Genomic DNA, 13587 nt, shown 5'->3' with positions numbered 1-13587 from the left:
AAGTTTTAATTTTTCGAGATTAGTAAATCACATTTCCATACAAAAACCAGATTTCAAATGTTAAAAAGCTTCTTTAGTTTTTAGTGCGTATGGAGCCTAAATTTAAACAGAAAATTGTTATCTGTAGATGTGAAGTATTATCAAATCAATTATTTTATGTCAAACGTAGACCAAAGTAAGTTGGATAGCTTTTATTTCCAATTATTTTGGTGAATATGAAATGAAAACTGAACATTTAGTACTTTTAGGGCCAGTTTCTCAATGTCTTGTTATTATTTATCGTGTCGATAAAACAGCTGATCCCATACAAAAATTTTACTAACCGGAGGTCTATCCTCCGGTTAAAATTAATCGGAGGATGAGAAACTGGCCATTAGAATGGGAACTGACCCGATGGTTTCGGCTCATCGGCCACAGACTTAAAGCTACTTTAGTACAAGTGGTCCGATTGGTGCACTTTTTGTCGGAAAGACCTATTTCCGGAGTTACGGGCCCCTAAAGTTTTCTTTATCACGTATATTGTATTTAGTATCCATCGTACATTATTATCCTAAAAGTAATATATTTAGAACAACATGGACCCGGAAAGGTCCTGGGTTCGCGTTAGCCCACTTTGGACTCTGTCATAGGAGAAAGTCTCAAACCCCGGCCGAATGACCGCCACTTATCCCCTTTGGGTTCGCATTAGCCCACTTTGGACCCTGTCCGTAGAAGAATGTCTCAAACCCAGGCCGAAGGCCGCCAACTCTTTTTCGAGATACCGATTGGCGAATTTTCGAGGGCCGGTATCTCGAAAACTACGCTCTTCCGACAAAATTTTTACTTAATATTTTCTCTTTAAAAATTTACTATTTCACCAAACGCTAAAAAAACGTAATTTCATTCATTTTAAGAAAAATTGCTGTCAGAATTAGCAAAAATATAAAGGAAAATACCGATTTTCAGATGTCGATATCTCGAAAACTAGGCTTTTCCGACAAAATTTTTAATTAAAATTTTCGCTTTAAAATCCCTTCTCTTACACTCAAAAAAATTGTTTATTTTTAACAACTTTTGCTAAAGTAGATTTGTTTCATGATTTGATATGAAGCAGTATTAAATTTAATGGTAACGTAAGTCAACCTATAGCCCGCACATTGAGTTCTGTTGTGCCTATTTCATTCTTTCCTGATTAATGATCAAGGCTTATATGTTATGTTATGATGTGGCCAAGATGTGGGATTTGTGTCAAAAAATCAAAGGTGGCACTATTGCACGAATAAAATTATAGTAGAAACTCATCTGTCACGCAAAATTTTAGAGGTCACCAATTTGTAGTGGTTAGTAGAAAATATTTCAATTAAAACACACGACAATTAATTTTTTATAAAAAACAAAAAAACAACTCCTTTATTTTCAGTATCAGAACACGAATGAAAAAAAGATTACAGAAATCAAAGCTAACTTGACTAAACAAATATTATTTTCTTTCAAGTGAAATTCAAAAAATCTATATAATGCAAAAACAAATTTGCCATGCCTAATAAAGGGTGATTCTTTTGAGGTTAGGATTTTCATGCATTAGTATTTGACAGATCACGTGGGATTTCAGACATGGTGTCAAAGAGAAAGATGCTCAGTATGCTTTGACATTTCATCATGAATAGACTTACTAACGAGCAACGCTTGCAAATCATTGAATTTTATTACCAAAATCAGTTGGCAGAAAATCCGCTTTTTTATCGACAAATTTTGTTCAGCGATGAGGCTCATTTCTGGTTGAATGGCTACGTAAATAAGCAAAATTGCCGCATTTGGAGTGAAGAGCAACCAGAAGCCGTTCAAGAACTGCCCATGCATCCCGAAAAATGCACTGTTTGGTGTGGTTTGTACGCTGGTGGAATCATTGGACCGTATTTTTTCAAAGATGCTGTTGGACGCAACGTTACGGTGAATGGCGATCGCTATCGTTCGATGCTAACAAACTTTTTGTTGCCAAAAATGGAAGAACTGAACTTGGTTGACATGTGGTTTCAACAAGATGGCGCTACATGCCACACAGCTCGCGATTCTATGGCCATTTTGAGGGAAAACTTCGGAGAACAATTCATCTCAAGAAATCGACCGGTAAGTTGGCCACCAAGATCATGCGATTTGACGCCTTTAGACTATTTTTTGTGGGGCTACGTCAAGTCTAAAGTCTACAGAAATAAGCCAGCAACTATTCCAGCTTTGGAAGACAACATTTCCGAAGAAATTCGGGCTATTCCGGCCGAAATGCTCGAAAAAGTTGCCCAAAATTGGACTTTCCGAATGGACCACCTAAGACGCAGCCGCGGTCAACATTTAAATGAAATTATCTTCAAAAAGTAAATGTCATGGACCAATCTAACGTTTCAAATAAAGAACCGATGAGATTTTGCAAATTTTATGCGTTTTTTTTTTTAAAAAAAAGTTATCAAGCTCTTAACAAATCACCCTTTACAATGTAAAAAATGAAAAATTCAAAAATTGAAATTAAAAATTAAATATGAAAAACTATGGCAGCTAGATTTGAAAGTTAAATATATTTGAAAAGTGAATTTTTATCGACTAGCTAAGGGTCACAAAAGGTTATATTTCTATTTCTTTTTTTAATTTAACGAATTGAAGTTTAGTTAAAAACGTGAATTTAAGTTGACTTTATACAAAATTTTATTTGCGATCATTTTACTTGTTACCTTTTTATATATAAATAAATGTATCATCCCATTAAGTTTAGTCAACATTAAGTTTTCGGAATGAACCCTCCATACCAAAGAGATTTTCAAAATCGATTGGCTTTCCTGGTCTCAAGTGTTCGTCAGTACCGTATTTAGCATCATCCACGAAATAATCGCGATACTCTAAAAATTTCTTTTCCCAATGAGCTATAATATCTGGAATTGAGCCATTTTCTCCACCATATTCCTTAGGTAGATATTTTTGGGGTACTGTTGAGTACAGCTTTTCACTATTGGAACCATAGATAACCATCTGGAAATAATTAAAATATTTATTTAGGATGACTGATATGTTATCCCAAAATTTTAGAACTTACTCTATTAACTTGTTTTTCCGACATCATGGGTTTCAGCATATTGAATACTGACTCAAAAATAGATGGTGCGTTTATGCAATGTGAAGATTTTAATCGAAGAGGCATAGCATCTTCCGAGTATACTGCCATTTTCTTCATTAGACTTGGAGTTACTTGAAAGAAATGCTCTTTGGTCCAACCTTTTAAATCCATAACATGAACGAAGCCATTAACTATCGCATAATCATCTTCCCACATGAGAATTTCATTACAGGCCTGCGCAACACGCATTATGTCAGCAAAATTACATTTGTTTGGTTCGTAACAACCATTTCTGATAAGCAATATTCGTTGTCCGTTTTCATTCAAAGGCGTGGGTAATACTAATCCAATTCTATTATAAATAAAAAATTTTCCATACAATCACTCATTAAAATATATTTATGTAAATGTACCCCAATTTAATAATCTCATGAATTTTTGGGTTGTCCACATCTCTCAAAGAAAACAGTTCGGGATATTTCGATCTCAAGGTGTAATATTTGTCAATTTTCGATTTAGCCTTCTCCAAACTGTACTTCGAGCCACGCAGAAATGATAGCAAAAACTGATCTTCTGTACGAGCTCTAAGATGTGGTTGTTGGTTAATCCATGTCTTCAATGCTTCTATATCGTCTGCAACGCGTGAAGGATCCTCATTAAGTTCCTTGACGGCAATATCTTGCAGAGACGGCGGCAGTGGTCGAACCATGTTTTTTGTTTTTACCGAGTCGTAAAGATTACCCAAGAGACGCGAGACCAAATAGGTTTGGTTCGCTACTAGCTCTTTTAAACAATATTTAGTTACTCACCACATTTTGATATGGATACTAATATTGATAAGGCAATTGAAAACCTTTTGACCATTCTACTTGAACATAAATAGACTTTCCAGATAAGATAGGCATTGTTAGTTAAAATAATGCAGAAACCTCTATTTTATGTGGACAACATTGATAATTTTTGTTTTTGTTAAGAAGATTTAAATCAAAAAAAGAGAGTTTTGGAAATCGTCATGAACTCAAAATACACTCTTAGACAAAAAAAAACACTGGTGATAGTGGTAATCAGTAATTTTTGATTTTCAGGAACCATTTGAACTATAAAATGTAAGTTGAAAGGTTTATATCGTCCCATTTTTTTTTTTTTTTGATAATTATATTTCTTCTGGTTCTAAGTCTACTTTGCCTTTTTAATATTATTTAATATTATCATATTTAACATAACTCAACCTTAAATCGTACGACCAACCCTAAAATCAAATGTATATTATATTAATATCTGTTGTGCAAAATTTTGATAAATTAATATAAAACGTATTGAATTAGTTTGTATGAAAAATTCATTTTTTTTTGAAGGAAATGTGTATTGATTGACTGGCATCTACATTTCAGTCGTGATGTGCCGACAGGCCAAAAATCGTCAGCCGATAACATTGTTTGGTGCTATTAGGCCAAATTGTTCTCTCATTAATTGTAGTTTGTTTTGCCAGACAGTGTATGTCACACAACCCCATAAAAGCATGTTCCTTAAAATGTCATAATATAGGTTGGCAGCATTGGGTGATCATATGTCAAAGTGACAAATTCTACTTTCACTTCAATTGTATTGTTTTCTTTTATTTTGGGTGTTATTATTTTTATTGGGACATATTTCCGCTTGGAAAAGATAATTCGAACTATCTTAATCTCATATATACGACTTAGGCGCATCAAATACAAGCATATAACTAGAGTGGTTTGGTAGTAAATGTCCACAATTGCATCATATCTTTGAAGGAAAGGTCTCACAAGAGTTGAAATGGGCGATATGTGTCAGAGTTTAATAGATTGGTTTCAGACCCTCAAATTATCAGCCCCGCATTCCAATGCTGAAGAATTATCTGATGGGGTTGCTTTGGCCCAAGCTCTTCATCAATTTTCCCCGGAGACATTTACAGCTGTATGGCTATCCAAAATAAAGGCCGATGTTGGAGTCAACTGGCGTCTAAAAATGAGCAACTTAAAGAAGGTAGTCGAAGCATTGTATGACTACTACACCGATGTTTTGAATTATTCGCTAGCTGAATTTCCAAGGCCAGACACAATGCGCATTGCAGAGAAACATGATGCTACCGAATTGGAGCGATTGCTACAGCTTATATTGGGCTGTGCCGTCAATTGTGCCACGAAACAAGATTACATTAGAGACATTATGCTGTTGGAAGAATCTCTGCAAGCTAATATAATGAAAGCTTTGCAAGACCTCGAATCCTCTTGTCAGGGTGCCTCTATGTCCCGCAACCCTTTGAGTATTGTAAATTTCGACAGTAAAATATTACAAGAGGAAAGGGACAGATTGGCACAGAAGTGTTTTGATTTGGAAAAGAAAAATGTCCTCCTGGTAGAAGAAAAGGCAAATTTAACTGCTGAAGTGGCTAAACTTCAAGAAGATATTAGAAAACTAGAAACTGCTTCTACAATCGGTGATGATGGTGTGTCACTGGGTCCAGTAATGGCGGGATCAACCAGATACCTTGATATGCGCAAGCAATTGGATGAACTCAAGGAGGAGCTTATGCAATCGGAAACAAGTCGGGAAGACTTAAGGCTAAAATCACAACAACAGGAAACCGAAATCCAAGTATTACAGCAACGCATAGAAGAGTTGAACAAAACTGCTACCGAATTCCTAAAGTTGAAGGATGAAATTGATGTCTTAAGAGAGACAAATGAGAAGCTAAAAGTTTGTGAAACCCAAGTAAAGACATATAAGAAAAAATTGGAAGACTACACGGATTTGAAGAAACAACTTAAACTTTTGGATGAGAGAAGTGCAGAGTATTTGCAACAGAATGTGCAATTTGAGGAAGATGCCAAAAAATGTGCCACCCTAAGGGGCCAGATAGAGCAATACAAGAAGGAAGTTCAAGATCTCCATATGAAATTGGACAAAGAAATGAGTAACAATCTGAAGCTAGAGTTCGAAAGTAAAACCATGGAGGAGACTATATTTTCTTTGCAACAAGCAAAGGAGGGGTTGGCCAAAGAAAGAGACAACTTAAGAGAGGCCTTGGATGAATTGAAATGTGGTCAATTATCGAATAGCTCTGAAGATGTAGCTACAGCAATGTCCAAGGAATTACAACCAACGGCTATCACTGAACGTCTTAGAAGGCTTGAACTGGAGAACAAGGCATTACGTGAGGGTCAAGGTGGCCAGACGGCTTTAATGCAATTACTCGATGATGCCAATAAACGTAATACTAATTTACGAGAACAATTGAAAGCAGCCACTGAGAGAATTATGTCACTAACTCATGCAGCATCGGCCAACGATGACGGCACTACCAAGGCAACTGATATTTCCAAACAAATGAAACATTTTGTTGATCTCAATGAACAAAAAGCTATGCAACTGGATGAGTACATCAGTCAAACTGCTGCTTTACAAGGTAAAATAACACAACTGGAGACCACTTTGGCGACAAGGGAACAAGAGTTATTGAGTCTTGATACCAAATATCGCAAATGCGTTGAAAGGGCAAAGGATATCATTAAAAATATGGACCCTCGTGGTATAAATGCTTCGGAGGCTACTTTATTGGAAAATATGCAAGAGATAGCTGACTACAAAAAGCAGGAGTTTTCTTCGTTGGAGGAGAATTTAATGGCTACTGCTTTCTATAGATTAAGTGCAAATTCTCAAAGGGATATAATCGATTCGAAATTAGCTATGCTTTTGGGTCCGGGTCAAACGTTTCTATCACGTCAACGTCAATCGGGTCCAAGAAAAGCTATGGCAGCGGTTAAGGGTAAATAAATTTTGCAAAAATCTTAGCTTGCCGCCAACGCTAAACAATTTATAGGGTCTTAAGAAACGTAATATACGTTCACATATGGCTCGAAAGTATTTCTATTTTTTTTATTAGTAATCCTGGACAACCAAAAATAATGACTTGTACAATATTATATGTAATAATATTAGAATATCGATTTAATTACTCACCACAATCTTATATTTTAAGATAAAATCTTATTATATTAAATTTTTTTCCAAAATATATAAAAAAAAACATTAGTTCATAAGAGTGTTTTGGAGGTCTATTTGTATGTAATGTTGTATTGTATTTATGCATAACAAAAATTTATGTTTATAAAAAATAATAAAAAATAATAACTAGCACAAAAAAAACTAATTTTAAAATTTTATTTTTCGTTTAGAAACGCAGTTGCCACAGTTGGTAGAATTCTACCAAAACATGATAGATTGTTTACTGCTTCATAAATTGGTAAAATTCTTGATGCTTTGGTAGATTTCAATTCTTTATAGAAATAAAATTTTGGACAAATGATTTATTGAAAAAAAAAATTTGGAAAAATTCTCTCTTCAAATAAAATTTTAGAAAAATTTTGACAAATTTTTCTATAGAAATAAAATTTTGACAAAATTTTCTATAGAAATAAATTTTTGACAAAATTTTCTATAAAAATAAAAATTCGACAAAATTTTCTATAAAAAAAATTTTTGACAAAATTTTCTATAGAAAACAATTTTGCAAAATTTTCTATAGAAATAAATTTTTGACAAAATTTTCTATAAAAAATAAAATTTTGACAAAATTTTCTATAAAAATAAAATTTTGACAAAATTTTCTATAAAAATAAATTTTTTACAAAATCTTCTTTAAAAATACAATTTTGCCAAATTTTCTTTAAAAATAAAATGTTGACAAAAGTTTCTATAAAAATAAAATTTTCTATAGAAATAAAATTCTAACAAAATTTTCTATAGAAATAAAATTATTGTCAAAATTTTTTATATAAACAAAATTTTGACATAGTTTTCTATAGAAATAGAATTTTAACAAAATTTTCTATAGAAAAAAAGTTTTGACAAACTTTTCTATAGAAAAAAAAATTGGTAAAATTTTCTAAGAAAAAAAATTGACAAACTTTCTATAGAAATAAAATTTTGACAATACTTTCTATAGAAATAAAATTTTGACAAAATTTCCTATAGAAATAAAATTTTGACAAAATTTCCTATAGAAATAAAATTTTGACAAAATTTTCTATTAAAATACAATTTTGCAAAATTTTCTATTAAAATACAATTTTGCAAAATTTTCTATAGAAATAAAATTTTGACAAAATTTTCTATAGAAATAAAATTTGGACAAAATCTACTATAAAAATAAAATTTTGACAAAAATTTCTGTACAAATAAAATTTTCTGTAGAAATAAAATTTTTGTCAACATATTTTATAGAAACAAAATTTTGACAGTTTTCTATAGAAATAGAATTTTAACAAAATTTTCTATGGAAAAAAATTGGTAAAATTTTCTATAAAAAATAGGTAGAATTCTTGATGTTTCGGTAGATTTTGCTAAACATTCCTCTCCAACTAAGAGGCATTTCAATTCTCTATAGAAATAAAATTTTGGAGAAATGATTTATTGAAAAAAAAAATTTTGGAAAAATTCTCTCTTCAAATAAAATTTAGACAAAATTTTCTATAAAAATAAAATTTTGACAAAATTTTCTATAAAAATAAATTTTTTACAAAATTTTCTATAAAAATACAATTTTGCAAAATTTTCTTTAAAAATAAAATGTTGACAAAATTTTCTATAAAATTTTCTATAGAAATAAAATTTTAACAAAATTTTCTATAGAAATAAATTTTTGTCAAAATTTTTTATAGAAAGAAAATTTTGACATAGTTTTCTATAGAAATAGAATTTTAACAAATTTTTCTATAGAAAAAAAGTTTTGACAAAATTTTCTATAGAAAAAAGTTGATAAAATTTTCTAAGAAGAAACAATTGACAAACTTTCTATAGAAATAAAATTTTGACAAAATTTTCTATAGAAATAAAATTTTGACAAAATTTTCTATTAAAATACAAGTTTGCAAAATTTTCTATAGAAATAAAATTTTGACAAAATTTTCTATAAAAAGGAAATTTTGACAAAAATTTCTGTAAAAATAAAATTTTTTATAGAAAAAATAAAATTTGGACAAAATTTTCTATAGAAATAAAATTTTTGTCAAAATTTTGACATAGTTTTCTATAGAAATAGAATTTTAACAAAATTTTCTATAGAAATAAAGTTTTGACAAAATTTTCTACAGAAAAAAAAATTGGTAAAATTTTCTAAGAAAAAAAATTGACAAACTTTCTATAGAAATACAATTTTGACAAAATTTTCTATAGAAATAAAATTTTGACAAAATTTCCTATAGAAATAAAATTTTGACAAAATTTTCTATAGAAATAAAATTTTGACAAAATTTTCTATTAAAATACAATTTTGCAAAATTTTCTATAGAAATAAAATTTTGACAAAATTTTCTATAAAAATAAAATTTTGACAAAAATTTCTGTACAAATAAAATTTTCTATAGAAATAAAATTTTTGTCACAAAATTTTTTATAGAAACAAAATTTTGACAGTTTTCTATAGAAATAGAATTTTAACAAAATTTTCTATAGAAAAAAATTGGTAAAATTTTCTATAGAAAAAAATTTACAAAATATTCTGTAGAAATAAAATTTTGACAAAATTTCCTATAGAAATAAAATTTTGACAAAATTTTTCTATAGAAATATTATTTGGGATTTCTAAATTTGGTAGGCTTGTGGTAAAATTTCATTCAAATTTTAGTAGTGGCTATTTTTGGCAGAGGCCCAAGAGGATGTTCGGAAAACAGGCTATATTCATTTCGTCGGAGACAATTTTTTATACTAATCAATTTTTGCTTCTAAGCCAAATATTATTCATCACACATTTTACTGGTTTAGCATATTTTACTTTGTGCCCACAAAAAATCTAAAAGTTGTAGGGGATATCGCTTTTATATATTTTATTAAATTAATCTACATTCAATTTACGGAACGAACCTTCCATACCAAAGAGATTTTCAAAATCTATAGGTTTTCCCGGTCTCAAATGCTCATCTGTGCCATATTTGGCATCATCCTTAAAGTAATCACGATATTCGAAAAATTTCTTTTCCCATGCATCAATGATTTCTTGAATAGAACTATTTTCACCTCCATATTCCTTGGGTAAATATTTTAGAGGAACTTTTTCATAGAATTTATCTAGATTGGCGCCATAGATAATCATCTGTAAGTGAAATTTGTTAATTTAGACTTGTATGCATTACAAATTCCGAAAAATATTAATTCTTACCCTATTGAGTTGTTTCTCAGACATCATTGGTTTTACCATATTAAATAGCGATTCAAATATCGATGGTGCGTTAATCATATGCGAAGCTTTAGGTCTCAAGGGCATGGCTTCTTCCGAGTAGACGGTCATTTTTTTCATTAACCCCGGTGTTATTTGAAAGAAATGTTTCTTCGACCAATCTTTAAGATCAGCAATGTGGACAAAACCATTCACAATAGCATAATCATCCTCCCACAGGAGAATTTCATTCAATGCCTGAAATACGCGCATCATATCGGCAAAATTATATTTTTCGGGATCATAACAGCCGTTACGAACGAGCATAATACGGGGACCTGTTTCGTTGACTGGTGTTGGCAGTACTACAAGAACACTACAAGGAAAGTTTATATGAATTGTTATAAATATAATTTTTAATTTATTATTCAATTTAAAGCTATGATACATTAAACCCCAAATAATAAAAAAAATAGTAAAATTAAGATGTGTACATATTGTTGAGAATTTGGGCATTCATTATTTTTTAATTATAGTTTAATTTTAGTGCACACAAAGAGTTTTACCACAATATAGAATCTCTGTGTAAAAATCAAGTGAATTGTAATAAAGTCCCGTTGAAAATGGGTCAAAGTCACGGTTGCCACAGTTGGTAGATTTCTACAAAAAATAGCAGATTTTTTACTGTTTGGTAGAATCATTTAGGTTTTTGTAGATTTTGCAAATTATTCCTCTCCAACTAATAGGTACTTCACAACTTTTGAATAGAAATAAAATTTTGACAAAATTTTCTATAGAAATAAAATTTTAGCTAAAATTTCTTTAGAAATAAAATTTTGGCAAAATTTTCTATAGAAATAAAATTTTAGCAAAATTTTCTTTAGAAATAAAATTTTGGCAAAATTTTGACAAAATTTTCTATAAAAACAAAAATTTCTATAGAATTAAAATGTTGACAAAACTTTCTATAGAAATAAAATTTTGACAAAACTTTCTATAGAAATAAATTTTTGACAAAATTTTCTATAGAAATAAAATTTTGACAAAACTTTCTATAGAAATAAAACGTTGACAAAATTTTCTATAGAAATAAAATGTTGACAAAATTTTCTATAGAAATAAAATTCACAACTTTTTATTAGAAATAAAATGTTGACAAAATTTTCTATAGAAATAAAATTCACAACTTTTTATTAGAAATAAAATTTTGACAAAATTTTCTATATAATAAAATGTTGACAAAATTTTCTCTAGAAATAAAATTTTGACAAAATTTTCTATAGAAATAAAATTTTAACAAAATTTTCTATAGAAATAAAATTTTTGTCAAAATTTTCTATAGAAATAAAATTTTGACAAAATGTTCTAACGAAATAAAATTTTGACAAAATTTTCTATAAAAATAAAATTTTGATAAAATTTTCTATAAAAATAAAATTTTGATAAAATTTTCTATAGAAGTAAAATTTTTGACAAAATTTTCTATAGAAATACAATTTTGACAAAATTTTCTATAGAAATAACATTTTAGCAAAAATTTTTTAAAAATAAAATTTTGGAAAAATTTTCTTTAGAAATAAAATTTTGGTAAAATTTTCTATAGTAATAAAATTTTGGCAAAATGTTCTATATAAATAAAATTTTGACAAAATTTTCTATAGAAATAAAATTTTGACAAAATTTTCCTTAGAAATAAAATTTTGACAAAATTTTCTCTAGAAATAAAATTTTGACAAAATTTTCTCTAGAAATAAAATTTTGACAAAATTTTCTTTAGAAATAAAATTTTAGCAAAATTTTCTTTAGAAATAAAATTTTTGTAAAATTTTCTATAGTAATAAAATTTTGGTAAAATATTCTATATAAATAAAATTTTGACAAAATTTTCTATAGAAATAAAATTTTGACAAAATTTTCTCGAGAAATAAAATTTTGACAAAATTTTCTCTAGAAATAAAATTTTGACAAAATTTTCTATAGAAATAAAAATTTTGACAAAATTTTCTATACAAATAAAATTTTGACAAAAGTTTCTATACAAATAAAATTTTGACAAAATTTTCTATAGAAATAAAATTATGACAAAATTTTCTATAGAAATAAAATTTTGACAAAACTTTCTATAGAAATAAAATTTTGACAAAATGTTCTAAAGAAATAAAATTTTGACATAATTTTCTATAGAAATAAAATTTTGAAAAAATTTCTATAGAAATAAAATTCTAGCAAAATTTTCTATAAAAATAAAATTCTAGCAAAATTTTCTACAGAAATAAAATTTTGACAAAATTTTCTATAGAAATAAAATTTTGACAAAATCTTCTTAGAAATAAAATTTTGACAAAAACTTCTTAGAAATAAAATTTTGACAACATATTCTATAGAAATAAAATGTTGACAAAATTTTCTAAGAAATAAAATTTTCACAAAATTTTCTATAGAAATAAAATTTTGACATAATGAAATAAAATTTTGACAAAACTTTCTATAGAAATATAATTTTTTTTTGTTTTTTAATAAAATTTTTTGTTTGGTAGGTCTTTAGTAAAATGACAGTTATATCTGAATATGCACCGATTTACACCAAAATCAATAGGAATCGATTCTGTGGCAAAGCATATACTTGTGTCAAAATTGAATTTGTTCACAGACAGACGGACATCACTAAATCGAAACTGGGAATGGTCCTATTCATATTTGCCAAAGGCACCATTTGTCTATCACGTCGCACTAACTTGGTTTGTTCATTATTCATACCGAATGCTATTGATTTGAGCATTAATGTTATTAACTTTTCTCTGTGTGTAGCCTTCTGTATTATAAGTCACTGTTTATTTCTTACCCTAGCCTTAAAATTTCCCGAATTTTTGGATCATCAATGTCTCTCAGGGAAAATAATTCGGGGAATTTCGATCTTAACATGAAATATTTATCAATTTTCGATTTGGTTTTTTCCATACTGTATTTACAGCCACGCAAAAATGCCAATAGGAATTGATCATCTGTGCGAGCCCTTAGATGAGGCTGTTGACTTATCCATGTTTTTAAAGCCTGTATATCATCGGCTACTCTGGCAGGATCTTCATGGAGTTCTTCTGTGGCAATTTTTTGCAAGGATGGTGGCAATGGTCGTACCATGATCACAGATAGGAAGGAATGTTGCTTAGAACCGTTTGATTAATACTAAGACTAGTAAACCGGACTACACCTAGTCACCATGAAAAAGTTCATTTATTAAAATTATCGACGATATCAATTTATAGAAGAATAATCATATAAAATTCTATTTTGGCCAGAAAAATTGTTTACAAGCGTATAATTGATAAGATTA

At 28.9% G+C, this 13587-nt stretch overlaps 3 protein-coding genes across 3 annotated transcripts; 1 reads left to right on the top strand and 2 right to left on the bottom strand.

Annotated features, from left to right (window-relative positions):
- Positions 1 to 2649: 2649 nt before the first annotated feature.
- On the bottom strand, positions 2650 to 3878 carry LOC142238583 (alpha-tocopherol transfer protein-like). Its single transcript, XM_075310275.1, has 3 exons — positions 3493 to 3878; positions 3059 to 3431; positions 2650 to 2994 (listed from the first exon to the last, which is right to left on the bottom strand). The coding sequence occupies exons 1-3, from the start codon at positions 3786 to 3788 to the stop codon at positions 2737 to 2739; spliced, it is 927 nt and encodes a 308-aa protein (XP_075166390.1). The 5' UTR covers positions 3789 to 3878; the 3' UTR covers positions 2650 to 2736.
- Positions 3879 to 4647: 769 nt separating this feature from the next.
- hook (hook microtubule tethering protein) lies at positions 4648 to 7253 on the top strand. The gene has a single exon (XM_075310264.1). It carries the CDS (start codon positions 4877 to 4879, stop codon positions 6875 to 6877), a length of 2001 nt encoding a protein of 666 aa, XP_075166379.1. The 5' UTR covers positions 4648 to 4876; the 3' UTR covers positions 6878 to 7253.
- Positions 7254 to 9900: 2647 nt separating this feature from the next.
- On the bottom strand, positions 9901 to 13440 carry LOC142238584 (alpha-tocopherol transfer protein-like). The gene is made up of 3 exons (XM_075310276.1): positions 13099 to 13440; positions 10260 to 10632; positions 9901 to 10193 (listed from the first exon to the last, which is right to left on the bottom strand). The coding sequence occupies exons 1-3, from the start codon at positions 13392 to 13394 to the stop codon at positions 9936 to 9938; spliced, it is 927 nt and encodes a 308-aa protein (XP_075166391.1). The 5' UTR covers positions 13395 to 13440; the 3' UTR covers positions 9901 to 9935.
- Positions 13441 to 13587: the final 147 nt, after the last annotated feature.

This window comes from Haematobia irritans, chromosome 5 (assembly GCF_050003625.1).
Source record: "Haematobia irritans isolate KBUSLIRL chromosome 5, ASM5000362v1, whole genome shotgun sequence".
NCBI lineage: Eukaryota > Metazoa > Arthropoda > Insecta > Diptera > Muscidae > Haematobia > Haematobia irritans.
This window is presented reverse-complemented; position numbering and strand designations above follow the sequence as displayed.